The sequence below is a fragment of the Cydia pomonella genome, chromosome 2 (genome assembly GCF_033807575.1).
Source record: "Cydia pomonella isolate Wapato2018A chromosome 2, ilCydPomo1, whole genome shotgun sequence".
In the NCBI taxonomy this organism is placed as follows: Eukaryota; Metazoa; Arthropoda; class Insecta; order Lepidoptera; family Tortricidae; genus Cydia; species Cydia pomonella.
In genome coordinates this window covers 10,936,024-10,963,112 of record NC_084704.1, presented here as the reverse complement: position 1 = coordinate 10,963,112, position 27,089 = coordinate 10,936,024, and the positions used below count along the sequence as shown (strand labels likewise).

General features: G+C 37.8%; 2 protein-coding genes across 2 annotated transcripts in view; both read left to right on the top strand.

The window, feature by feature from the left end:
• Nucleotides 1–1,773, top strand: part of LOC133515657 (uncharacterized) — a 3,406-nt gene extending 1,633 nt beyond the window's left edge. The window contains exon 2 of the mRNA XM_061848228.1: nt 1,612–1,773. Coding sequence (XP_061704212.1) covers nt 1,612–1,773 — 162 coding nt within the window. The remainder of the gene's footprint in view (nt 1–1,611) is intronic.
• Nucleotides 1,221–27,089, top strand: LOC133534155 (uncharacterized). Its single transcript, XM_061873244.1, has 4 exons — nt 1,221–3,917; nt 5,043–5,166; nt 5,932–6,107; nt 25,708–27,089. The coding sequence occupies exons 1-4, from the start codon at nt 3,552–3,554 to the stop codon at nt 25,804–25,806; spliced, it is 765 nt and encodes a 254-aa protein (XP_061729228.1). The 5' UTR covers nt 1,221–3,551; the 3' UTR covers nt 25,807–27,089.

Below are 27,089 nucleotides of genomic sequence, written 5' to 3'. Positions count from 1 at the left end.
AAAAGTATTTGGCCAGAGGTCAAAAGGTCTATTGCGCTTTCGTGGATTTGGAAAAGGCTTATGACAGAGTGGTGAGGAATGAACTTTGGTCGGTACTGTCGGTGTATGGATTGAGCGGTCGTCTCATTCAGGCACTGAAATCGCTCTATGAGGATTCCAGTGCTTGTGTGAGAGTAAACGGATCGTACACTGAGTGGTTTAGCATCGAAAAGGGTGTTAGGCAAGGATGTGTAGCGTCACCGTGGCTGTTTAATCTATTCATGGACAGTAGTATGCATGATTTGAGAAATTATGAATGTGGGCTGAGAATGAAAGGTTTACTCGTCAAATGTCTTCTTTACGCTGATGACCTGGTATTGCTGGCGTCATCGGGTGAAGAATTGCAGGAGATGGTAACTAGAATGCATAGATCTTTTGAAAGGAAAGGAATGAAAATAAATGTGAGCAAGACGAAAGTAATGGTATTTGAAAAGGGAGAAAGTATGACAAACTGTGAAGTTTTGATTGGTCAAGAAAGAGTTGAACAAGTGAAAGAGTTTGTGTATCTGGGAACCTTGTTCACTAGGGACGGTAAACATGATGAAGACATTGAAAGGAGAGTGAATGCTGGAAATCGTGTGAATGGGGCACTCAACGCTTTTATGAGCAGCCAGAAGGTGTCGCAAAAAGCACGGTTGGCTGTGCATAGAGGGGTGTTGGTGCCTACACTTATGTATGGTAGCGAAAGTTGGGTATGGCAGAGGAAACATCAGAGTCAAGTGAATGCAGTGGAAATGAGAGCGTTGAGAAGTGTGTGTGGTGTAAAATTACACGATAGAATTAGGAACAGTGTGATAAGGGAAAAGTGTGGACTGAACGAAGATGTAGTGACAAAAATTGAGAAAGGTATGTTGAGATGGTTTGGACACGTGGAAAGAATGAGTGAAAGAAGGTTAACAAAGAGAGTGTATAAGGGAGAAGTAGAAGAGGGAGTTGGAAGGGGTAGACCTCGGCGGACTTTCTCTGATCAAATCGGGGAAATCCTGAAGAAAGGCCAGGTCAAGAGCACCCTAAACCGACGAGCGTGTATGAGGAATGTCATGAAAGTGAAGGAAGCGAAAGAGGTATGTCAGGATCGTAGCAAGTGGAAATCCGTGGTCTCTGCCTACCCCTTCGGGAAATAGGCGTGATTATATGTATGTATGTATGTATGTAATATATTTATCTAGGCTAATCCTTAAGTGTTTTTTTTTTCATATATATATTGTTGTACGCCATTGGTCTTGGTATCATACGAGACCATTAACCCGGCCTCAGGGAGATTAGAGCCATCTTCTCTACTTTTCTCCACTGGGGTGATTCCTGTCCGGCGCGTCCATGCCGCGGGGGTGGGCATCTCTCGCTTCAATAGGCCGGAGCGAATACATGGCTGAGTTCGGACCATGTTCGGACAGGGACCCAAGCCCGCGGGGTATAACGCGGAACCCTGGCTCGGGGTTACGGGTGAAGAGCCCAACGGCTGTAAAGGCGGATATAGAAACCATTGAAACGGCTAAACAGGCGGAAGAGGCACATCAATAGGGCAAACAGGAGTAGGTTAATCTCCACTTTCAAAATAATCCCTCCTGGCAGGCCTCTCCAAAACACTCGGATAAAGGGCTACAGGAGCGCTGTGCACTTGGGACGGAGTGGACAGAAGGTTCGGCGGCGGAAGAACCACAAAGTGGGTCATCGGCGGCGTTCCGGCTTTTCAGAAAAGCCTCGTCCTCGGCGTCAGGTGGCAACCGGCCGTAAAAACAACTCGCCAATACACTACATCTAACACTCAACATGAAAGTACAATATGAAAGGATAAGTATAAATGCTAAGGCGTACCCTGTAAGCGACTGCCCATGCGAAACCCGATATAAACCAGCGAAACATGCTAGGGCGTCCCCCGTAAGCGACGGTTTTAGACGCAGCGAGACAAATTTGCGAATAGCGACTTGGAATATCGGTTCCATGATTCTTAACAGAAGACACATTAACATCTGCTGTGTTCAAGAGTTAAATTCAACTATTATATAATGGGTCATCAACTACTAGGAACGGCATCGGTCGTGTAATACTACTTAGATGAGAATCTTAAGAACAGAATCATACAAATTAACAGAATTAGTGACAGAACAATGTACGTCAAAGTGGCCCTAGATAATCAGCCTTGTTTAAACATTTTATCGGTTTACGCCCCTCAAACTGGCTGTAACAGAGAAGAAAAAGAGGTATTCTGGGAAGAGTTGCAGGAAACCATCCAAAACATACCAGCTACGGAAAATAAGATCCTTGCAGGCGACTTAAATGGACATATCGGAAAAGCGTCTACCCAGGGATGTGATATGCACGGGGCTTTGGATACGGCATATTAAATGATCAAGGCAAAGAAATACTAGACCTTGCAAACAACTTTCAGGTGTCTATTATTAACTCTTTCTTCGAGAAGAAAAACGATCATCTTATCACATACAAAAGTGGTAAATTTGCTACACAGATCGATTACATAATGTGTGATGCCAGTCTGCGCAAGTTCTTTAGAGATTGTAAAGTCATCCCAGGGGAACCACTTACCACCCAACATCGGCTGCTTGTAGCATGTCTAAAACTACCAAATTGGAGATCCAAATCAAAAATAAAGCCCCGGCCCTGCATCAAATGGTTCAACCTGGACAAGGCTAAAGGCCTTACTGTAAGAGTAGGAGAATATCTCACAGAAGATCTCCGAGATGTTAGTGAAAAGCCAGAAGACGTCAACACCATGTGGAATACTTAACTTTCATTCTTTCAATCTTCGCACCGCCAAGGACCTTCTTGGGGTTACCAAAGGCAAGCTCAGGTCTGAGAAGAATGGCAGCTGGTGGTCACAGGACGCCAAAGAAATGCTAAAGGAGAAGAAACAACAGTTTAAGAAATGGCACGAAACACACCATAGCCAAGATGAAGAGTTGTACCATAACGTTAGAAAATCAGTGAAAAGAGCAGTAGCAATAGCTAAAGCGCAGGCGGAGGGAGATTTTATCAAACGGTTAGAAAAATGTGAAAACGAAAATGAAATTTTCAAAGTTGCTAAATTCCGTAATAAGCAAACCCAAGATTTTAACCAAAATAAATACATTAACGATGATTAAACTTTTAACTGCTGACGCCGATATAAGTAGGAGATGGCACGATTACTTTTACAACCTTCTAAATGAAGAATTCCCACAAGGCAAACTTCCGGAGTTGCCTCCAGTCTCAGGCCCTATAATTTCATTTATATAATTTCACCCTTGGAAGTGAAAAATGCAATGTCCCGAATGAAAAATGGAAAAGCTACTGGTATTATTATTGTAGCAACAGCTTTAACTTGGTTGATTATAAAGGTGCATGATGGGTATACGCCGTGCACCATGTGTACTGGACGAATAACGCCAGTGCCTTGTCTGTGAAATGGAACGGCGACGCGGGCGACGTATTAAAAAAATGTTAGTAGAGCTGTGACAGTCGCGGTGAGTGCGTGTTGTTTAATTCATTAACGGGGTGAATTTAATTCAAACAAAATGCCGAAGAAATTGAAAGTTGTAGTGAAGTCGCTGTACTCGCACGAGATTCGGAAGGATGTCAGCCTAGACGACTTGAAGTCACTAAAGCTGGAAGATGCGTGGCCATTTATTAGAGACGAAATTGAAACAGAAATCGGTAGCAGTCAATTGGTTTGTATTCCGCACATCACGGAAGCAGACCTCTACAAATGCACCTCTCTATTCGTCCCTAAGGAAAAAGAAACTAACGGTAAAATGTTCACGCCCCTTGGAGAATTGAGCCAGAATATTAATAAAGCAAAATCTAATAGCGATTATGTGAAATGGCTGGAACAAGGCAATTTTCAAGAGGAGGACTTTAAATTTCCGCATGAAAGCGTGAAGGTAAGCTGTAAACGTAATATTTAAGCATACGTTGAAATTACTTTCAGCCTATGTACCTTTGACCTTGACCTGTCCCTTGGATCCATGCTTAGATTCAGTGTTGCCCTGGAGACCTTTATTACTAAATTTACGCATTTTATTCCAAATTAGTCCTTAGCCTTTAAATTCATAAAGTTACTGAATATCTTCATGAAATAAAATGTTGTTAACATGAAAACACTACCTTAACTTAGTACTCCTTGTTTTTCCAACACCTAGGGTTAACAAATTCAAAATATAATAATATAATATATATCGTTGTCTAAGTACCCTCAACACAAGCCTTATTGAGCTTACTGTGGGACTTAGTCAATTTGTGTGATAATGTCCTATAATATAAAAAAAAACAAAATTGTTTTCTTATTTATGACTAATGATTATTCATGTGAACTTGACATGAATTATGTTTAGCAATTTAAATTATGCTGAGCACACATTGTTCTCTTGTTACATAGCCTTTATAAAAATAGAAAAATTTTAACAAGTTATACTTACATGCCCTAGCAATCACCTTTTTTTGCATCTTATGATATCAAGGAAATTACAACCCTTTAAAATCATAGTTTACTTTAGATGATAATTTATTATGAGACTATGACTTAATCAGAATCTTATATTCATCTGTCTTTAAAATAAGCTAGTTAGCTGCTAGCTGTGATACTGAGCCACAAGCTATATAAGCTTGAATGCAGAAGATGCAAAATTAAAACACTGAAGAAGGATTATCAGTCACGAAGTAAACAATTACTTAAGTACTTACCTGTTCCATGTAATGTATGTTCATGTAGTTGAACCCAATTTCAGTTTGATTCTGCAAATTTAGCTTATTATTCATCAGTGTTGTTTGGGAAATATTTTACTACATCTCCCCTATAAATTTTTTTACTAGATATATGTATAAATAGGTATTTCGGGTTATTCCCACTAGTTACCACCAAGTTATTACTAGTGGTAACTACTTGGAATTTTTTTCCCACCTTTTACCACTGGTAACTACTGGGAAAAAAACCCATTAGTTACCACCAACTTGGTTTGGTAAATTCTCAAAATTGATTTAACCTTTTCCGATATATTTGTTATTTGTAGATCACACTGCAAGATGAAACAATCAAGAACAAAGTGCGAGTGATCATGGTCAACTTTGCCCGCTCCAGTGTCCCCAAGGACAAGCACCTTGAGAACAACATCTATCTTGATGTCAATAACAAAGGTAACAACACCTACAAAATCCTTGGCCTACATTTCATCTCTATGTTTTCGTTATATTTTGTAACATGCAAAACTACCAACTACAAGAATATTCCCTTCCCAGATTTTTCCTACTTTTCATAACTTTCAGCAACATGATTTTATAACCAACTCCTCTTACTTTTGAATAGTTAGATGTCGCGCTTAGGTTGATACACACGAACACACCACTTAATACTGTAAAAAGGTATGGTAGGGTGCTACATACAAATAATATATTCTGCCAACGTAAATACCAATTATTGGCCTTTCTCCAAAATATAAATGTGAAACCAATTAAAATGGGATTGAAGTTAAAATGGGGCTCCTTTATCTTAACATTGACTTGACATTAAATGAAGAGTAGAGATACTTACAGCAGGCAGACTTAGTGCCAAATGGCATAATTTACCTTATTTTGCTATTCTTGCCTGCCACAATAAATCTAGAATCAAATAAAATCTATTAAACTATAGATATATGAAACGATTAACAAAATAAATAAATTTGTGCAGTTAATGACATCACTAAACCTTCTTATGATTATAGATCGTGTCATACACGAAGACGCTTGCCTTGACTCGTATTGTCATGTTAGATTTGACAAATCTGCGCGTCATCGTGGATGGCACGAACTATATTATCAATATTAAATGATTAATCTAAACCTGCCACATTCATTGTTTATTATTGTCTTCTATTATTACCCTTTATCCTCACATAATAACAATAATTCGGTTGCGCACAGAGCTGAAGGGCAAGAAGTCGGTGTACATGATCACAAACGTGCTGATGGCGAAGACGATCGAGTTCCGCGTGACGCGCGGCACCTCCTCGCGGATCTTCCACCTTGGCAACTGGTCCCCACTGGTCTTCGGGCTTGAGGAGTTCCTTATCGGGGAGGACGGCAAGCTCGTCAAGAAGGTATGTTCATGATCGTCTGTGTGATGCGCGGTGCCTCCTCTCCCTTCTTTCTCTTCTCCATAGCAACTTGTCGCCGTTGGTCTTCGGGCTCGAGGAGTTCCTCATCGGAGATGACGGCAAGCTCACTACGAAAGTATAGCAGCAGCATATATAGCGGTAAAGCACGTAAAAGTTATGCATAGATCTGGATATCTTCATATGACCCAAATGGGTGTAAAGTCAGGAGATTAGAAAGGAACAAAAGATAAGCTGCGCCGCGCGAAACTTGCGACGGAAGATGGACGGTTTTAACATTTTACCTCAATATCTCGGAAAGTATAGTTCTGTTCAAAATTTTGCTCCTCAAATCCCTCTGCTATATCATTAAATTTAGTTATTTTATAATAAAATTATACTGCTAAACTGCTATGGTATGCAGGGAAAATTAGACATATTTTCGTGTTTTTTTTTTTCTATACAGCCAACTTTAATCTTTTAAGATTTTACTTAGAGTCTGCGCACGCAATTAAGTCTAGATTCCAAGTGATTTTTTTCATGGCATTTGCCATTGATTAAAACGTGTAAGTAAATGTAAAAATTAAATATTAAAACTAAAATTTTTAGGCTGCTAAATTCTACATTTTTTTAAATTTAGGTACATTTGTAATTTAGGTTGAATATCGGATTAGACAACAAGTTAAAAGCCTAAGTTCAATATTTTAATGATCCACAAAAAATTACAAGAAACTTTTAAAATTGATAAAAGTATTAAATGACGTGTGCGACGTGCGCGTGCGTATGTAGGTATTACTTATTACCTTAACAGAAACGAAATGTGGCATGATACTCATGAACATGAAATTTTAAATACGCCTTACCTACTTTACACAATAGCACAATGATCAACAACACTTAATCATGAACAACATTTAGGTAGCTATGAAAAATTTACTACCTACTCATTTTATTGATTGATTGTCGTTTGAGTAGGTATTTACGCATTTATTAGATTGACCATGGCGTTATCAGCAAGGTCGATGATGGTTAAATTTTACGGTAGAGTGGGAACGAGCCTTGACGTTTAAGCTTATAAACTAAACACCTTTAGTGGGTTTATGTTAACGTCCTTGGCTTGGCTGCCTATTGTGTCTGGTGTGTGTCTGTATTACGCGCTGTGTGACTTGTCGATTGTTATGTAGTTAATCAAGCACGTTTGTTGCAAATCAGAGTAGTAGCTAGGTTTTGTAAAGAAATTAGGGACCCAGATTCTGGGTAGCTGCGGTACCTACGAGTACTTATCACAAAAGTTATGTAGGTAATATTTAGTCAGATGAAATTTATGTTTTAATTTCGCTCTGTTGATAATATAGTACAGAGATCTGGTGACAGAAACAACCCGTCTAGAAGTTTTGCTTATTAAGCAGTACTATAGTGTATAACACCTTCATTTACGTCATTCTCAAGTCACCTTTTAACATTATTAAAAAAAAAAAACATTATTTTTATTTTTCCATAATGTTTGTATAGCTAATTATAAGTAAATAAAGACTGAATTTAAAATCTTTCACCAGCCATGCAGCTGCGCAAGAGCGCAATTAGTCGCACTTAAATGCTAATTACATCTCGCTGTAAATGACGTGCTACCCGCGCTACGCTAACTGGAATCTCCATTGTTTTATACCTACAGACAACAAAGTCAACAAATCAATAAACAGTAAACTTACTGTTCATATTGAAATCGCTGTGGCAGTGTGAAAATGGGGTCAAATATTTACAAATCAATAAGATTGTGAATGCTTCGGACGTTTCTGGAGCTCACGTGAACCCTGAGAGACAGGAAGATCACGAGACACGCAGACGTAGGTAGTTTACAAGTGCAATGCCTCGACTCACGAGCAGATGACGAAAGTATTATAAAACAAACGAATTCATTGTGAAACAGGCGCCCTAGTTTTCCACGCTGGGAAACTCGCAGAGCTGCACAAATGAAAAGTGACTTAAGCGGTCAATCAATATTTAAGAAACGTCTACTTTAATTAGAATTAATTCGATGATTCAATATTTAAAAAAAAAGTCGATTCAGTTTTCAGGTTTTTTTAAATGGCGTCTTAGCCATACATTTTTTCAGTGTTAAGTTATGCTCGCGAGGTCTACAGCTCACAGAGCCACTTATATCTTGATGTTTGGATACTTATTGTGTATCCGCTATGTATTATATTTTATTGTTAGGTTTCAATTATATTTAACTTTCACATTCACCTTGGTGTGCTTGGTGCAGTACCATATTGGCAAGTTTGGCAACCGGCAAAGTACTTACTCAAAGCAGTTAGGTAGTGCCTATCAGGAATAAAGGTTCTATCGCTGCATACAATTGCATCAGCATCACCTCTGAATGATGTATCGAAAATTATGCGATGCCAATTTGAGATTTGGCAAGTCCACTGTCTCGACAAAATTGGAAAACCTCTCTTGTCGTACGCATCTCACTCTATAACCAATTCGTCTGGATTTAGTATTCATCAGCCACATTCAGTGCCCATTTTCAGATCATCCAATTCTACAACGATTTCATAACATCTGAGTCAGAAAATAACAGTATCTCGCCGGAAGTATCGTTTTAGTTTAGATAAGAATAGGTATTGTTAGGTAATGACCTAATGACCTTACACACAGGCATTAAAAAACTGTTCAGCTTGTCGCATTTGTTTGGCTATTCATCTTGATTAATGTGCACATACCTACGACACGTGTACTATGTTCCGATCCATAGGGCGCGATAAGAGATAGAGATAACCGTGAATACCCGTTTCAGCAGGTAATAATGCGTAATGCATTTTATATCCACTTTATCAATAATTATATCTCTTCCTTTACAAACCTGTATGGCTGGACTGTATTGAGGGAATTGGAGGGAGTGTTTAAGAGCCCTTAATCCTTGGAGCGTTCTCCGATTTCACGAAATAACGCTCGATAGATGGCGTTGGCGCTCGGTACGCGAGCGCCGGCAACGCGACGCGCGTTTCAATGCAGACTAGAATAATCTTGATAGTTTTCAATATAATTTCAAGCAACATTAATTTTAGTGTCATATGATATCATATAGGCACTCTTTATTTTATTGTATATGCACAGTAGTTTTTTTTTTATGTACACTACTACTAAGTGTACAGACTACAGAGTGTACTATAACCCTTGCTCTTTATTCTGTCTCTTTCACACCAATGGAAAATGAAGAAGTTACTAAATGACTGCAGGTATAAATAAAGTATATTAGTGCGATAGAGAGACAGATAGTGTTTCGTTGTCGTATCGTAAACGATTGGCATGTTGGCCACACACTTGCTTAGTGCCTAGCCAAAATACCAATCGTTTGCGTATATTAGTGCGATAGAGAGAGAGTAGTGTTTCGTTGTCGTATCGTAAACGATTGGCATGTTGGCTACGCACCCATGATACCTAGCCAAGAAGCCAATCGATTGCGCATATTAGTGTGATAGAGAGACAGATAGTGTTTCCTTGTCGTATCGTAAACGTTTGGCATGTTGGCTACGCACCCATGCTGCTCAGCCAAGATGCCAATCATTTGTGCATATTAGTACGAGAGAGAGACAGATAGTGTTTCGTTGTCGTATCGATTGGCATGGTGGCTACGCACCCATGCTGCGTAGTCAAGATGCCAATCGTTTGCGCACATTAGTGCTATAGAGTTTCAGTGTTATTTGAAATCACGTTAGGGTTTGTATTATTATTTTTGACCCGAATGAAGTCCATCCAGGTTCTTATGATGGAGTCAGGAGTTGGTCACCAGAACTCCTAATCTACTCATTATAATTCCATCGTGCTTGGGCTCAAAAGATTTGCCCTGACGAACACCATCGATCTAGATGAGGTCCAGGGTCTCATGACGGAGTCAGGAGTTGGTCACCAGAACTCCCCAGAACTCCTAATCTACTCATCATAACTCCATCGAGTTTGGGCTCAATAGATTTACCCTGATGAGCACCATCAATCTAGATGAAGTCCAGGGTCTCATGATGGAGTCAGGAGTAGGTCACTAGAACTCCTAATCTACTCATTATAATTCCATCGTATTCGAGCTCAATAGATTTGCCCTGACGAGTACCATCGATCTAAATGAAGTCCAGGGTCTCATGATGGAGTCAGGAGTTGGTCACCAGAACTCCTAATCTACTCATTATAATTCCATCGTGTTTGGGCTCAAAAGATTTGCCCTGACGAGTACCATCGATCTAGATGAAGTCCAGGGTCTCATGATGGAGTCAGGAGTTGGTCACCAGAACTCGTAATCTATTTATCATAACTCCATCGTGTTTGGGCTCAATAGATTTACTCCGACAAGCACCATCAAATTACCATTATGATGAATAGATTAGGAGTTCTGGTGACCAACTACTGAGTCCATCATGAGACCCTGGACCTCATCTAGATCGATGGTGCTCGTCAGGGCAAATCTTTTGAGCCCAAACACGTTGGAATTATAATGAGTAGATTAGGAGTTCTAGTGACCAACTCCTGACTCCATCATGAGACCCTGGACTTTATCTAGATTAATGATGCTCGACAGGGCAAATCTATTGAGCCCAAACACGATGAGGTTATGATGAGTAGTTTAGGAGTTCTGGTGACCAACTCCTGACTCCATCATGAGACCCTGGACCTCATCTAGATCGATGGTGCTCGTCAGGGCAAATCTTTTGAGCCCAAACACGTTGGAATTATAATGAGTAGATTAGGAGTTCTAGTGACCAACTCCTGACTCCATCATGAGACCCTGGACTTTATCTAGATTGATGATGCTCGTCAGGGCAAATCTATTGAGCCCAAACACGATGAGGTTATGATGAGTAGTTTAGGAGTTCTGGTGACCAACTCCTGACTCCATCATGAGACCCTGGACCTCATCTAGATCGATGGTGTTCATCAGGGCAAATCTATTGAACCCAAACACGATGGAGTTATGATGAGTAGATTAGGAGTTCTGGTGACCAACTCCTGACTCCATTATGAGACCCTGGACCTCATCTAGATCGATGGTGCTCATCAGGGCAAATCTTTTGAGCCCAAACACGTTGGAATTATAATGAGTAGATTAGGAGTTCTAGTGACCAACTCCTGACTCCATCATGAGACCCTGGACTTTATCTAGATTGATGATGCTCGTCAGGGCAAATCTATTGAGCCCGAACACGATGAGGTTATGATGAGTAGATTAGGAGTTCTGGTGACCAACTCCTGACTCCATCATGAGACCCTGGGCCTCATCTAGATCGATGGTGTTCATCAGGGCAAATCTATTGAGCCCAAACACGATGGAGTTATGATGAGTAGATTAGGAGTTCTGGTAACCAGCTCCTGACTCCATCATGAGACCCTGGACCTCATCTAGATCGATGGTGCTCATCAGGGCAAATCTTTTGAGCCCAAACACGTTGGAATTATAATGAGTAGATTAGGAGTTCTAGTGACCAACTCCTGACTCCATCATGAGACCCTGGACTTTATCTAGATTGATGATGCTCGTCAGGGCAAATCTATTGAGCCCGAACACGATGAGGTTATGATGAGTAGTTTAGGAGTTCTGGTGACCAACTCCTGACTCCATCATGAGACCCTGGGCCTCATCTAGATCGATGGTGTTCATCAGGGCAAATCTATTGAGCCCAAACACGATGGAGTTATGATGAGTAGATTAGGAGTTCTGGTGACCAGCTCCTGACTCCATCATGAGACCCTGGACCTCATCTAGATTGAAGGTGCTCATCAGGGCAACTCTGTTGAGCCCAAACACGATAGAATTATAATGAATAGATTAGGAGTTCTAGTGACCAACTCCTGACTCCATCATGAGACCCTGGACCTCATCTAGATCGATGGTGTTCGTCAGGGCAAATCTTTTGAGCCCAAACACGATGGGATTATAATTAGTAGATTAGGAGTTCTGGTGACCTACTCCTGACTCCATCATGAGAACTTGGACTTCATCCGGGTCAAAAATAATAATGCAAACCCTAACGTAATTTCAAGTGAAAATGCGTTTTTCAGAAAATCGCAGCCAAATAACACTAGACCTTACTCATAGTGTTGTGTTCCTGCCGGTGAGTAAGGTTGCCAGAGCTCAACGAGGGGTGGGAGGGGGTTAGGGTCGGCAACGCGCATGTAACTCCTCTGGAGTTGCAGGCGTACATATGCGGGCCGTATGCTTGTTTGCCACCGACTTAGTATTAAAAAAAAAGTAACACTGAAAATCCATCAATAAGAGAGTCTGTTAGGCATACTGTATAAAATGAACTTTTATTAAGATTTTCTAATCGCAGTATATAGCACTTCTCGGAACTCCGTAGCTGATTACGATCGCAACGAATGCCTGACAATCGAGCACAGGTCCGTCCTCTAAGCGCGCTCCGCGCGGACTGAGAGCGGGGCGTCGCTGCTGCGTGATTTATACGTGTTTAAAAAAAATATAAATTTACGGCAATGTAGGTCCCATAGTTACGATTTTTTTTTAATAGGTTAACATAAAGTTACAGTTTGCTATAATATTATTTTTAAAGCAAAATATGCGTACAATTTGCGGAAATAAAATATAATAAAACCCTGTTTTCGCCAAAAAAATGAAGAAAACTCGGAAGGTATTTTATCAGTTTTTTCAAATGAATCTTCGATTGTTAATCATTCCAGCCCCTCGTACGAGATATGTTGAATCAAATTGTAGTCATTCATGTACCAAATGATTCTTGTTTATAGCAAAATTGAGAACCGAAACGCCACATCTCACTGCAAAATTTGGAAAAGACTCCCAAAAAACCTCATTAAAAAAGAGGTTTAAAAGAAAAAATGAAAATTTGAACTGTTGGAGCCCCTAGTTTAGGAAACGATTATTTAAGTACGTTATCAGTTTTTGAATAAATACTAATAGTTACGTCGTAATCTTGAATGAAAAAGCAAGCATTTTACAAAATACGCTCGTCTGTAGGAATAAGGACTCTTAATGCTAATCAAGTAATCATGCAATAATTCAATATCATACCAGTCTAAAATTAATGTTCGTATAGAACGTAAGGATTTGTAATCATTGCTTCTTAGGGCTGAGTTAGACGGCATCCGAACTCGCATGCGAATTTAGTTACATTGCGGACAGACGTTACAGCCAATTCGGCCGACCGATCAAATACCGCAATGAAATGAAACTCACATGCGAGTTCTCGCACCATCTAAATCAGCCCTTAGTCAATACTTTACGATTACTGGACGTTACTCAGAACCTTATTATTGTTTTTATAAGCACGTTTTTTTTTTAATTCAAGAAGCAAAATATTTATTGTTATACCTATTACGGACTTCATTACATTCAACATCATATATGATTCACTTTGTGTTCGTAAATCATTATTATTATATATCGGATGCACGGATGCTGCGCTCCGATAAACTTTATGGTGGTATAATAGCCATTCCATTCGTTTCGATATTGTTTTAAGGCGACCTTGCTAGTTAAGGCCGCAGTTAGTCATGGTTGTTATCACGTAGGTATGTGCGATGACAACCATCTGGAGATGCCAACCGACCAAATCATTTTAATTATATTTCCGTGTGTTAGGAAATTCCTGACAAAATCTATTTACCTCGTTACTTTACCGGGTTTGAGTCGAGTCTGAAAATCACTACATGCACATTTCCTCATTTCTGCGTCGTTCGTTATAATCGTTATGCCTAATATATTTTAGTTACGACCAGTTTACATTTACACATTATACATAACCATAACATCGGTACGTCATTTTTTACCACTTTATGCTTAATATGGCCTTGGTTTAGAATAGCCCTAGTGCGACTAGAAATTCCGTAAAATACATATCATGATTATGATTAGGTAGCCATGTAAATTGCTTTGAAGTACATTATACCGCTTGGCAATGATCCTAAAACGGAGTATACATGTAGGTAACTAGATATATCTTCACATTATGTACATAGTTAATGAACGAATAATTCCACACTTACTTATTTTTAACCAGCTATGTTCGTGGGCAAAATTGTAATCAAAATTGTTAGCCATTTATATTTAATTTGATTAGTAGCTCGATTGATTCCCGACTTACTAATTTGGCGGTATTGATATTTTAATATAAGAGGTAGTTTGACATTTGTCATGATTCATTACGCTGTTGGATTTTGTAAAGTGAAGTTGGGGAAATAAAACTGTGATTTGTATTCGAGTGTTTTAATTACAAGTTATCATATCAGAAGTTGGAAACGAGTCCAAAACGCCACAGGTAATTGAAATTTTGTTTTTAAATTCATAGATTTATGTGCATGATTTGGCTTTCTTGACGTTATTAATCGAACATTTACAAGTAAAACTAAGAGGTAATTGAGAATATTTTCAATAATTCTGGAGATAAAATAGCTTGATAACAAGGTTTACGTTTATTATTAGAATTAGTAAACAATCTGATTAAAATAGCATATTCGTAATCGTAACCGTAATGCTAGAAATTAGAATTTATGTTCACTATTAGATATTTGTTGTGGATGATACTTGATAATATTTAAGGAACTGTACAACTAGTTTTACATGTATTTATGTACCCATTATTCTAATTATGATTGTGATAGATAGTGTACTTCGTAATGTTATTATTTTAAAAGTCTTATTGATACTTTCTTACCACAAATAACGTGCATAGTTATCAATATAAAAACTAGTGTTTACTTTAGTTAGACACGTGTAAATACTTAAGGTAGTAAGTAAAACAGTTATGCTTGTGAAAATCATTTTAATTTCAGTATGGATGAACTTGATAGAAGAGTTGTACGGACGCCTCCGCTCCCACGTGACAATCCTGAGGGAGGCCAATCGATGACGCTGCAAGTACAACACAGGAATAGCAGGGCTCGCGACCGGGAACTGGAGAGGCGCAGCCGCGCAAGGCGAAGTCGATCCAGACACAGCCGCGGGAGGAGTAGCCGCATCACCTCTGACGGATCGAGAAGCAGCAGGCGCCGCAGCCGGTCACGTTCGCGTCGAAGCCGGTCGCGGATGCGCCTCAGCCCAGCACATGTACACCGGAGTCCTACACGTTCGCGCCGCAGCCGCAGCCGCTCGCGTCGCAGTAGGATGCGCTCGCGCCGCAGCCGCAGCCGCTCGCAGTCGCGCCGGCACCGCCGAAGTCATACAAGGTATGGTGATAATGAATTACTAGGCACTTTGAAAGATTTATTTAAAGCTGTTAGATCAGAGGACAGGTCAGATCATGTTGAAAGATTCCCCGTAATGAACGTGTTGCCTGAATTTGACCCAGCTAATCGTAGTCAAACTATTGACGTATGGCTAAATAAAGTAAATGAGACCGCAAGTATTTACAATTGGACTGAACGACAAGTCATTCATTATGCGTTACCTAAACTAGCCGGTGTTGCTCTAAAGTGGTACCAAGGCTTGACGAGCTTAAAACACACGTGGCCCGAATGGCAAGTTAAATTAAAAACGGCTTTTCCTAGTAAGGAAAATTATGGTTTATTGTTAACGGAAATGCTTGAAAAACGCGCGAAATATGGAGATTCATTAGAAGATTATTATTACGAAAAAGTTATGTTACTTAATAGGTGTCGAATCACAGGTACAGATGCAGTTGACTGTATTTTATTAGGGATAGATGACAGAGCAGTAAAAACCAGCGCCGAAGCAGCGCAATTTATAGAACCGGATAAATTGCTAGTTTATTTACGTAGTCAGAAAAATACCAAACCAAGAGTCTCGTCTCGACAGACCAATGATAGCAAACAAGTTAACAGCCGGGGCTCTAAACCGGATAATAAAGTTGTTAAATGTTTTAATTGTGGTGAGGATGGACATCCTCATTTTAAATGTAAACAGCCAATAAAGAAATGCGAAACTTGTTCTAGAATTGGTCATGTTTCATCGGATTGTAACACTAAAAAGAATTTTGACGCGAAAAATGAGAAAACTGTGTCATGACTAGCCGTATCTAATAGTAAAGATCAAAAATTTTATAAAACTGCATACGTAAACAAAGCAAGTCTTTCGTGCTTTATAGATTTTGGCAGTGAGTGTACGCTTTTGAGATTATCTGATGCAAATAATATTTTTGATGATTGGTCTAAAGATAATTTACCTATTTTAAGAGGTTATCCACATTCAGCAACTCGGACATTAGGTAGAGTTTATACAAATATTATAATTGATTCGGCTGAAGCTACTGTAGAGGTATTCATAGTACCTGATAGCCATTTAAGTACATCTTTATTGATTGGACAATCGTTTACTGAACAGGATCACATAGAAACTTATAAAACCAGTAATAATTTAACTTTTTCAAATACATCGAAGGATTATGAATACAAACCTATATCTTTGATCTCTAAAAACACTATTCTAATAAATAATGTTACTGAGGTAGATTTTTATACTAAGCCAGTTTGCAATGGGTTAATATATTTGGAGTATAGTTTGATATCGCAACCTGAAAGAGAATTTGTAACAATACCGGGTTTAATTACTGTAACAGAGGGGCATGGACGAGTTATGGTTAAAGGTTTATCAGTTAACCCTTTTGAGCTAGTACAGGATAGTGTTATTACTCGTGCGTGTATTGCAAGAGAAGCTCAAGCATATACTGTTAATAGAATAGCTTTGAATTCATCACTTACTGTTAATGAAGAGATAACTTTAGCTAGAATCCAAGTGGGGCAGACATTAAGCGTGCAGGAGATGAATGAACTAGTTAAGTTGTTAAACGAACATCGCAAATGTTTTGCATTTAGTACCAAAGAATTAGGTTGTAGTAACTCTACATCTATGAATATTCAACTTAATGATAAAACCCCGGTAGTATACCGTCCTTATCGCCTGTCTTATGCGGAAAGGGAGGTTGTAAGAGACATGGTTAATGAATTGAAGGAATCAGGGATTGTTAGTGAGTCTACTTCCGATTATGCATCACCAATTATATTGGTAAGGAAAAAGACTGGAGGCTATCGTATGTGCATTGATTATAGAGCTCTCAATAAGAGAACAATAAAGGAACATTACCCTTTGCCCCGAATAGACGATCAATTAGACGGGTTAGCTGGATATTCATATTATACTACATTAGATCTGGCATCTGGTTACTACCAGATACCATTAGCTGAACCTTCGAAACATCTCACGGCTTTTATTACACCAGATGGTCATTATCAATTTAATAGAATGCCTTTTGGTTTAAGCAATGCACCTGCCAATTTTCAACGAACCATAAACAATATTCTAGGTAACGCACGTTTTAAACACGCATTTGCATATATGGATGACATAATCATACCATCTAAAGATGTCAATGACGGCCTGCACAAATTAAAACTTACTTTACAATTATTCCATGATGCTGGTATGACCTTAAATTTAGATAAATGTAATTTCTTTAAAAAATCGATAGAGTATTTAGGTTTTGAAGTTGATCAAAATGGTATAAGGCCTGGTGAGAAAAAGATTCAAGCAGTAAAAGACTTCCCTCGTCCTACTGATCAGCATAAGGTTAGGCAATTTTTAGGATTAGCCAGTTTCTTTCGGCGATTCGTGAAAAACTTCTCTATTATTGCGAGACCACTAACTCAGCTTTTAAAGAAAGATACTAAATTTATGTGGGGCGAACAGGAGGAAAATGCATTTATTCGGCTTAAAAATGACTTAACGGACAGACCTATTCTTGCCTTTTTCAATCCATCATATGAAATAGAGTTACATACTGATGCGTCTAAGTTTGGAGTGGCCGGAATTTTACTACAAAGGAAAGATAAGTCAAAACCATTCGAAGCTATTGCATATTACAGCCGACAAACGTCTCCCGAAGAAATGCATTTTACTTCTTACGATTTAGAGACCCTAGCTGTAGTCGCGTCTTTACAACGATTTAGGGTTTATCTACTTGGTATCCATTTCACCATCATCACGGATTGCAATTCTTTGAGGGCTACATTTGAAAAAAAGGGATGTCATATCTAGAGTTGCAAGATGGTGGAATGTGATCCAAGAATATGATTTTGCAATTAATTATAAACCTGGAAAATCAATGGCTCACGTAGACGCATTGAGTCGCAACCCAATCAATGAAGTATCCTTTGAAATTAAAACCATTACAGTAGATTGGATAGCTACAGTACAACAAAATGACCCTGAGCTTCAGCGTACAGTTAACGTACTTAAAAATAATGAAACTCCTAATATAATTGAAATATCGAAGAATTTTGTTGTCAAAAGGGGTTTATTATATAGAGTCACTAGTGATGGTAATCGATGGGTTGTGCCTAAAGGTGTCAGATGGCACATCATGAAAAGCAATCATGATGATATAGGTCATTTTAGTTTTGAAAAGACATATGACAAAATTAAAGCCACTTACTGGTTTCCAAAAATGAGAAAATTTATTAAAAAGTATGTAGAATCTTGTTTAGAGTGCGCTCATGCTAAAGTTCCTGTTGCTAAAAAGGCTGGTCAATTACATCCTATACAGAAAATTGCTGTACCCTTTCACACGGTCCACATCGATCATTTAGGGCCGTTTGTCAAAAGTAAACATAAGAATACCCATATTCTGTTAATAATTGATGCGTTTACAAAGTTTATTGTTATTACTCCTGTTAAAAATACGAAGACAGCTAGTAGCATTAAAGCACTAACTGCTTACTTTCATACATTCGGAGTACCCAAAAGAATTATTTCAGATAGGGGCACCTCATTCACGTCACATAAATTTAAGGAATTTTTAAATGATTTAGGAGTTAAACATATACTTAATGCTGTGTGTACCCCAAGAGCCAATGGACAGGTAGAGAGGTACAACAGGACCTTATTAGCTGCATTGACGGCATGTAACATAGGAAAATCCGAGCGAGTATGGGATGATAGCATATCAAAAATTCAATGGGGTATAAATAATACTTTGAATAAAGGGATTGGTAAGACACCTGCACAAGCTTTATTCGGTACGGAATTATCCGGTATGTCTGATGCGTTATTGCGGTTAGGAGTCGCTTTAGATGAAGATAGCATAGATAGAGATACTGTTAGAAACGAAATGACAGAACACATAGAAGTTGATCAAAAGAAGCAAAAGGATAGGTATGATAGGAAAAGAAAACATATTGAATATAAAGTTGGTGATTTAGTGAGGATTGAGAGAGAAGTACAGTCTACAGGTCAAAGTAGGAAATTAATTCCAAAATTAAGAGGTCCATACCGCATAACTCGTGTATTATGATATGACAGATATGAAGTTGAAGATACGCCACTGTCCAGAAAGGGAAGTAGGCCATTTAAGAGCATATTTGCTGTGGATAAAATTCATCCCTGGCTAGTATTTGAAAGATCTGACTGTCAAAGTGAGAATGAAAATAAAGCTAGTGAAGATTATCTTGAGGTAGAATCTGAAATGTCTGAATGATTTGAGAAAGTGATAATTAATTTGTATTAAAATATGATATTGATACTATAAGTTTGATTAAATTGAATCAGGTACTGAAACAGGTATGAGGTTTTAGTACAAAATAATATATATATATGTGTATGTGGAAGATATGAAGGAGGCTTCCATGTACGACATTTGATTTACATGCTAAAACAGGCAGGAGGTTTTAGTATTGAATAGGCGATGACTTGAGAATACATGGAAAATATGAAGGAGGTTTCCATGTGTTTAATTACTTTAAGGTACTAGAAATATGTATGAGGTTCTAGTACTCTTCCAAACTATAATATTGAAGATATGTATGAGGCTTCAATATTGAAATGAAATGTTGTTGATTATACATATAAGCAGTTTATAAATACGAACGAGTTAATATATTGAAACAAAGGATGTATTTGTATAATGATAATATTTACATAGATTAGTAATAATAGCAATTTATATTTAAGTTGTTTTATGTAATAAAGTATCAGTAAAAATGAATAATAAAGTAAATTTTGTTTAATAAATTTATGGTAATATCAAGTAAAATAGAGCTGAGAGATAATATGTTTCTTAATAATAATGATGTATTGACATTAAATTCATAATAACGTATATATTAATTAATTGGCCATGTTATTATGTTTTGTATTACTTAAAATTCAAAATTATTTTGTATGTTTAATTTTAATTCCCGAGGCGGGAATTGATTCAGGACGGCCGAATGTTAGCCATTTATATTTAATTTGATTAGTAGCTCGATTGATTCCCGACTTACTAATTTGGCGGTATTGATATTTTAATATAAGAGGTAGTTTGACATTTGTCATGATTCATTACGCTGTTGGATTTTGTAAAGTGAAGTTGGGGAAATAAAACTGTGATTTGTATTCGAGTGTTTTAATTACAAGTTATCAAAATAGTGTATAGCTGTACTGCGTCGAAACGTAGGAAATTAAACAGAATGAAAACTAACTTTTAAAAAAACTCTTGTCGAGAATATGATTCATCACATTGAACTCAAAACGATTAGATTAGGAAGGTAGATGCCTATTATTTGCGCAAAGGAGTCATGGACTCATGGAATAATGATTGGATTTAAACAACTTCGTCCTACTGTTAATAGTACCTCTACAAGTCTACGAACAATACATTCTCACCATCCAATACAATTTCTGACATCGACTGATATTGTTTCCTTATCTCTAAATGATATTTATCTAAGACAATCTAAGTTGTGAAGTATACCTAGATTAAATTGGTATGTTTTGTTCGTGTTCTTAACATTAATATAATAATAATAACTGTATGAATTACTAGTTATTTTATTAATTTTCCTTTTAAATTGAGGCATCTACCACATTTTTGTCCATGGGGGTCAATTATCTCTGCAGCAGAATGTACATGTATCGTTACATTGACGAATTAAAGGCCCCATTATTAGGCGCATGACAAAATATAACAACAGAAAAGTATAGCAAATATAGCTAATACTTTGGTGTCAATGTTATTTTGTTCTATCACCTGCCGAATAATATTGTTGTAACGTGACGTGATTAAGATCAGCTAGATGACTGCGGAGAGGTGTGTCTGGTCCAAGTCGCAAGATTGGCGCGATGCCACTCGCATGACTCTCGTGACGTCTGGCCGGGTCGATTGGAAATTTAGACGGTTCAACGATCGAAGTAGTTACATTGAACCCAACTGATTTTTGCGACTAAATATACGGTTTAGTTTGTCGACAGTGACAAGTGCTAGCTTCTGTTATGAAAAGATTAATGTCACAAGTCGCGGCCGGAGGGGCCGCGGAATTGGGAGCGTGCAAGACTGTCACGCAACGCAACCTAGTGTCCGCAAGTCTAGGGGAAAACGTCAATTCACTACATCTTATAAAACTACTCCAAAAGTAAAAACTACTGAACGGATTTTCATACGACTTTCATCTATCAATAGAGTGATTCTTGAGGAAGGCTTAAGTATATAACTTGTTAAGGTTTTGTGTAAATTGTTTGAAATATAACGATTTTGTCGGAAAAAAAACACGCTGGCTAGGAGCTTTAATCGAAAACGCTGCCTAATCCGTTTGAGCTATAACAACACAATGTATGGTGGGGTTGTTTCTCATTCATAGGTCTACAAAAAAGTCCGCGATGTTAAATGTCTATCTTTTAAGGATAACTTACTATATCCATTCTTAACTTCTAGAAAAAGATCACGTAATATGTGGCATTTGCAAAGCTATTTATATGGATTTATTATCAATTATCAAAATAAATACGTTAGTTATATTAAGCATTTCATACAGATTACAATGATCCCTTACACCATACAATTTAAATGAATATTTCAGGAGTAATCGTAAATCAAAGTTTCATTTCGAGCCATATAATTGTACGAAATGTTAAAGACGCTGTCCGCAGTTAGTTCAAATTTTTACCACCTTATGCGCTGGGATCGCTTTACTTACCCCCACCATGCGCTTCGCACGGTCCCAATACGTAGCTTAGTCATCTCTCTCCATATTAGTGCGAAAGTGACAGTTGCATTTCGTTCGCTACGCGGAGCGTTAACGACTGGCATGTTGGCTACGCGGGCTAATCTGAAGAAATATAGCATGAATAATATTGGGACCGTGCGAAGTGCGTGGTGGGGGTAAGTAAAGCGATCCCAGCGCATAAGGTGGTAAAAATTTGAACTAACTGCGGATAGCGTCTTTAACATTTCGTACAATTATATGGCTCGAAATGAAACTTTGATTTACGATTACTCCTGAAATATTCATTTAAATTGTATGGTGTAAGGGACCATTGTAATCTGTATGAAATGCTTAATATAACTAACGTATTTATTTTGATAATTGTTAATAATGTATGCATGTAAATAGCTTTGCAAATGCCACATATTACGTGATCTTTTTCTAGAAGTTAAGAATGGATATAGTAAGTTATCCTTAAAAGATAGACATTTCACATCGCGGACTTTTTTATAGACCTATGAATGAGAAACAACCCCACCATACATTGTGTTGTTATAGCTCAAACGGATTAGGCAGCGTTTTCGATTAAAGCTCCTAGCCAGCGTGATTTTTTCCGACAACATCGTTATATTTCAAACAATTTACACAAAACCTTAACAAGTTATATACTTAAGCCTTCCTCAAGAATCACTCTATTGATAGATGAAAGTCGTATGAAAATCCGTTCAGTAGTTTTTAGTTTTGGAGTAGTTTTATAAGATGTAGTGAATTGACGTTTTCCCCTAGAATTGCGGACACTAGGTTGCGTGACAGTCGTGCACGCTCCCAATAATAGCATTAATGTAACTACTGTAGCAAATAAGGGTCATATACATGTTATTGTATGTTTAACTCGCGCGCGCCTTTCCTGAGAACCTCGCAAGGTTAATTATTAAACTGCATCCTTACAGGGGAGATGTATTTTTTACAGTACGTACATAAAGGGCGGGGGGGTCTTGGACGATGAATTCATTGCATTATCGTTTTACATTTTATACAAACAAATGGATTTTTACCCAAAAAACGAAAATTATATGTATTTTGTCACAATTTTTGTAATGGTTTAACTAAAAATGTATAGTTTTCATATTTTTCCTTGTACGTGTATTGAATCCCTTGAGTGTCGAAATACACGTTTTTGCGGCATAAACAGCCGTGTATTTTTTTTACGTTAAGGGGTATTTTTGGTATAAGTGTTCCGTTTTGTTTCCTTTTGAGGTACGGATCTGTAAAAATGTACTATTTTATATCAATTTGTGTTATTTCGATAGAAATGATTTCGCCATGGGCAAACCCCCCCCCCCCCCCACCCCTCTAGGCCTCCGGCGATATTAACTCCCACCCCGTCAAGGCTCGGAACCGGTTGTTAAAATGCCGGTTCATTTGGGTTTTTTCTTCCGAATTTTTATGATAACGCGAACGTTTTAAAAACTCTATTGTAACCTAAAAAAACGGTTTATTCGCCGAGCGACACAACGGCCGGTCGGCCTGGTGGTGTGCCATGTAAAAATAGACACTGACATAGGAAGGAACCGGTTTTTATTGTTCTAAACCGGTTAATTTGACAAGAACTGTTAATGTCATAAAAACCGTTCGTCATTGAAACCGAAATTGAAAGGTTTTGCGCCAAGTACTTTTCATGATAATGGTTTGGAAATTTAACCGGTTTCCGAGCCTTGCCCCTAGTTCACTGTCTGGCTACGCCCTTGATTTTCGCGCCAGATATTAGATAGATCTACATGTTTGCCGAGACTCAAATGAGAATAACGTGATATGTATACATGAACATATCTCTGATTCTGATGATTTCATAAATCTGCTACTAAACAAAAGTAACGTAGGTAGTAGTACCTAGGTATAATTAATTTCACTTTTGTTTTTGGCCTTTAAAAAAACTGTTGATCTCAAACCCCATAGGTGTAGTACCTGTTACCTATACAATAGTGTGTAGGCATAGAAAAAAAAAGCATAGATGAGTAGTCCGCACATCCTTAGTGAAGCCACTCCAGGGGCGACATTATGTCGTACTCGTTCGAACGGCCCTCGTAGTACTCGGTCGAGTCGGTTTGTATACACCTCCCGGTTGTAAATTAAAAAATACAGGAATGATGGCTGTTTGTGCGTTGAATGGGTGTCACGCTCACGATTCATCACTAAATAAAAACAAATCACCTGATATTACATTTCACGCGTAAGCATCGAGTTCGAGTTTAATATAATATTTTTACGTAATTGTGAATACTAAAATCGAAACCTTTGTCAGCCGCCATTGCTTATAAATGTTGCCAGGTAAATGAATAATTTTTCCTCCACATGAGGCATGACGTTGCCATTCTAAAATAAGTACGCTTACTTTAAGTTCCTTGTATTATTAAAAGAAAATTATATTTTTCGTTATTTTATTTCAAAATGTTTTTTTTTTAAATAATATTTCAGTTTAATTTTTATTTCATGTAATGATCGATTTAGAAATCCGACACTATAGCGCCAATACTGAACAGAGTCAGCTTGTGAGGTACCTCATTGTTTGTACACTTGTAAAATGTATTCAAATATAGTAATTTTTTCATATTTGTAAAATAAAAATAAAATAGTAAAAGCTTATTTATTTAAACCTTATTGCCAAAAAACAGGCGTGGCTCTCCCAGCGATTTCGTCGCGTTGCTATTTTTATTGAATTTGTATGCCAATAGGCACGACATAGTGATACCAAAATATTTATGTAACATCTTGTAATCTACCTATGTTGTACAACTAAAATCTTTGAATCTTACAAGTACATGCGGTCCACGTCCGGACCAATTTTGGTGTCTAGCAGTGGTTGCCGCGCCTATAGAACGGGTAATTATTGATACATTTTTATTAGGGTTCCGTACCCAAAGGGTAAAACGGGACCCTATTATTAAGACTCCGCTGTCCTTCCGTCCATCTGTATCTCATGAACCGTGATAGCTAGACAGTTGAAATTTTCACAGATGATGTATTACTGTTGCTGCTATAACAACAAATACTAAAAAGTACGGAACCCTCGGTGGATTAGTCCGACTCGCACTTGTCCGGTTTTAAAGACTAATTTGATAGATTTCGTATTAAGTAAATGACCTATGTATTTGACATTTCCTTCTGTAATGCGGTCGACCGCAGCAATATTGCACTCACACTAAATTTTTGAGGGTTCAATGTAATAATGGAACCCTAAAAAGCTTTTTGTTACAAAATTAAAAATCTACATACTTCCAAATTATTGATAACCAAGTATAAGAATGTTGTTAAAATATCCCTACTCTGACGGGAATAAATAAATACTGGCAACCCGTTTTTGTATACTTGTGTGCGTTTCAGGGGGCCTACCGCGAAAACCGAAATTCGCAAATTGCGGGGATCTTTCTCTTTTACTCTCACTAAGACGTAATTAGAGTGACAGAGAAAAATGCCCGCAATAGACGAATTACGATTTTCCCGGTAGCCGTCCTGAGCGTAAGACACGAGCGTCGCACGCACACGTCGATCGTGTTTCGGCTTCACTTTTGGCCGAGTAGCCGCATGGCGACTATGTCTCGGTGTATTATGTCTGTGTGTGTAGATGTATGTATGCAGTTCCTGGGCAAAAAGTTATAATGTCCCATCCTTTTTTCAGGTACCAGTGACTATCAAGTCCAAGGCCCTGCGTTGGAAGAAGGTGGACTCCTCGGACCACCTGTACATCGTGGGCAAGGACGAAGCCTGCAGTGCTTAGATTATTTACACCGTTTAGTAGAAATGCTTCGAGCTAACTGAATGAGCTCACCACACTATAAAATTGCTGCTACGTGAGATGATAGCGGATGTAGCATGTGAACGTAAAAATATCGTTTATATAAAAATATGCTTACAGGCGCAAACATTGGCCTTATGTTACGTGGACTTCACGTATTTTTAAAAGTAGGCTGATATTTTAAAGGTGATTTTCAACATCATAACTAAAAGTAGAAAAAGGTGTACGCATAGAAATTGCTTGGCAGTTCTAGGAAGACCTTAAAAACTAAAAATGGAGACTCGGTGTATTTTAGCTCCCTTTCGCACAGCCCTTGTCGCTTAATGGATGGGTATTAGATAATTTCTGTTTTAGGAGATATTACAACTTGGCCAAGCCATGACCTATTTTATGATAATGAATCACTCTGTTTAGATTAGATTTTATCTGTTAGATAATGGACCTTTAAGGCATCCCAATTAAATTTTACAAAAATTATGTTTTATGTGTAGGTAATTTAACATTCCAAAGTATGACTCGACAACTTACATCAGTGATGTTAGGTATGATTTACCTAGATTTCTCGATTCTGTTCTGTGTCTATGCTTTATCACACTGGCGTTTTTGGTGGGTGAATTCGCTGAAATTAATCGCCAGCATGGAAAAATCTTGAGTTTGGAGTTTATTAGTATTCCTAGGTAATTAATTAGATTGTAAAGCAAGACCCAGTACTTATAAACTTAGTTACGTTCAGTATTTGAGATGTGATGCTACTTATACCAATAGATAATTTTTCTCCTAACCAACCCTCTAAAATAGCATATATTATGGTGATTAGTAAATACACGTCACATGAGAAGCGTGTTCACACTAATTTGATGTGGATGATCCAAATATGTGTGCATTTTCCAAGACTTCTGAGTCTTTTTGATGTGGCCAGTCTCCCAATGAGATATCTTATAGACGAACTAATTAGTGTTTTCATCACCTGCATTGTGATATTTTTTGTGACTATCTAGAATTCGGGATACATGTTAAATTTTATTTATGGATAGCCTATTCTTTTTTTACTATATGAATGAGGCTAATAAACAAATGATTATTGAAGTATTTTTTTTTTTTTATCCTGTGACTTTATTGTGATGTCAATGTAATTTAATTGTAGGTGAATGGTTTAAAATAGTGTTATTGTGACGCAATTATCATGTTACTATATTAAATGTTTCATCACATTTGTATTTTTAAGAAATAAATGTATTAAATTTAAATAAACTGTGTTGAAATAA

What these genes read in the sequence shown, in the direction of transcription:
- LOC133534155 (XM_061873244.1), top strand. Translation starts at nt 3,552, where the DNA reads ATGCCGAAGAAATTGAAAGTTGTAGTGAAGTCGCTGTACTCGCACGAG. An exon ending in TTCCGCATGAAAGCGTGAAG is followed by an intron (nt 3,918 to 5,042) that starts GTAAGCTGTAAA and finishes TGTTATTTGTAG; the next exon opens with ATCACACTGCAAGATGAAAC. An exon ending in TCTTGATGTCAATAACAAAG is followed by an intron (nt 5,167 to 5,931) that starts GTAACAACACCT and finishes GGTTGCGCACAG; the next exon opens with AGCTGAAGGGCAAGAAGTCG.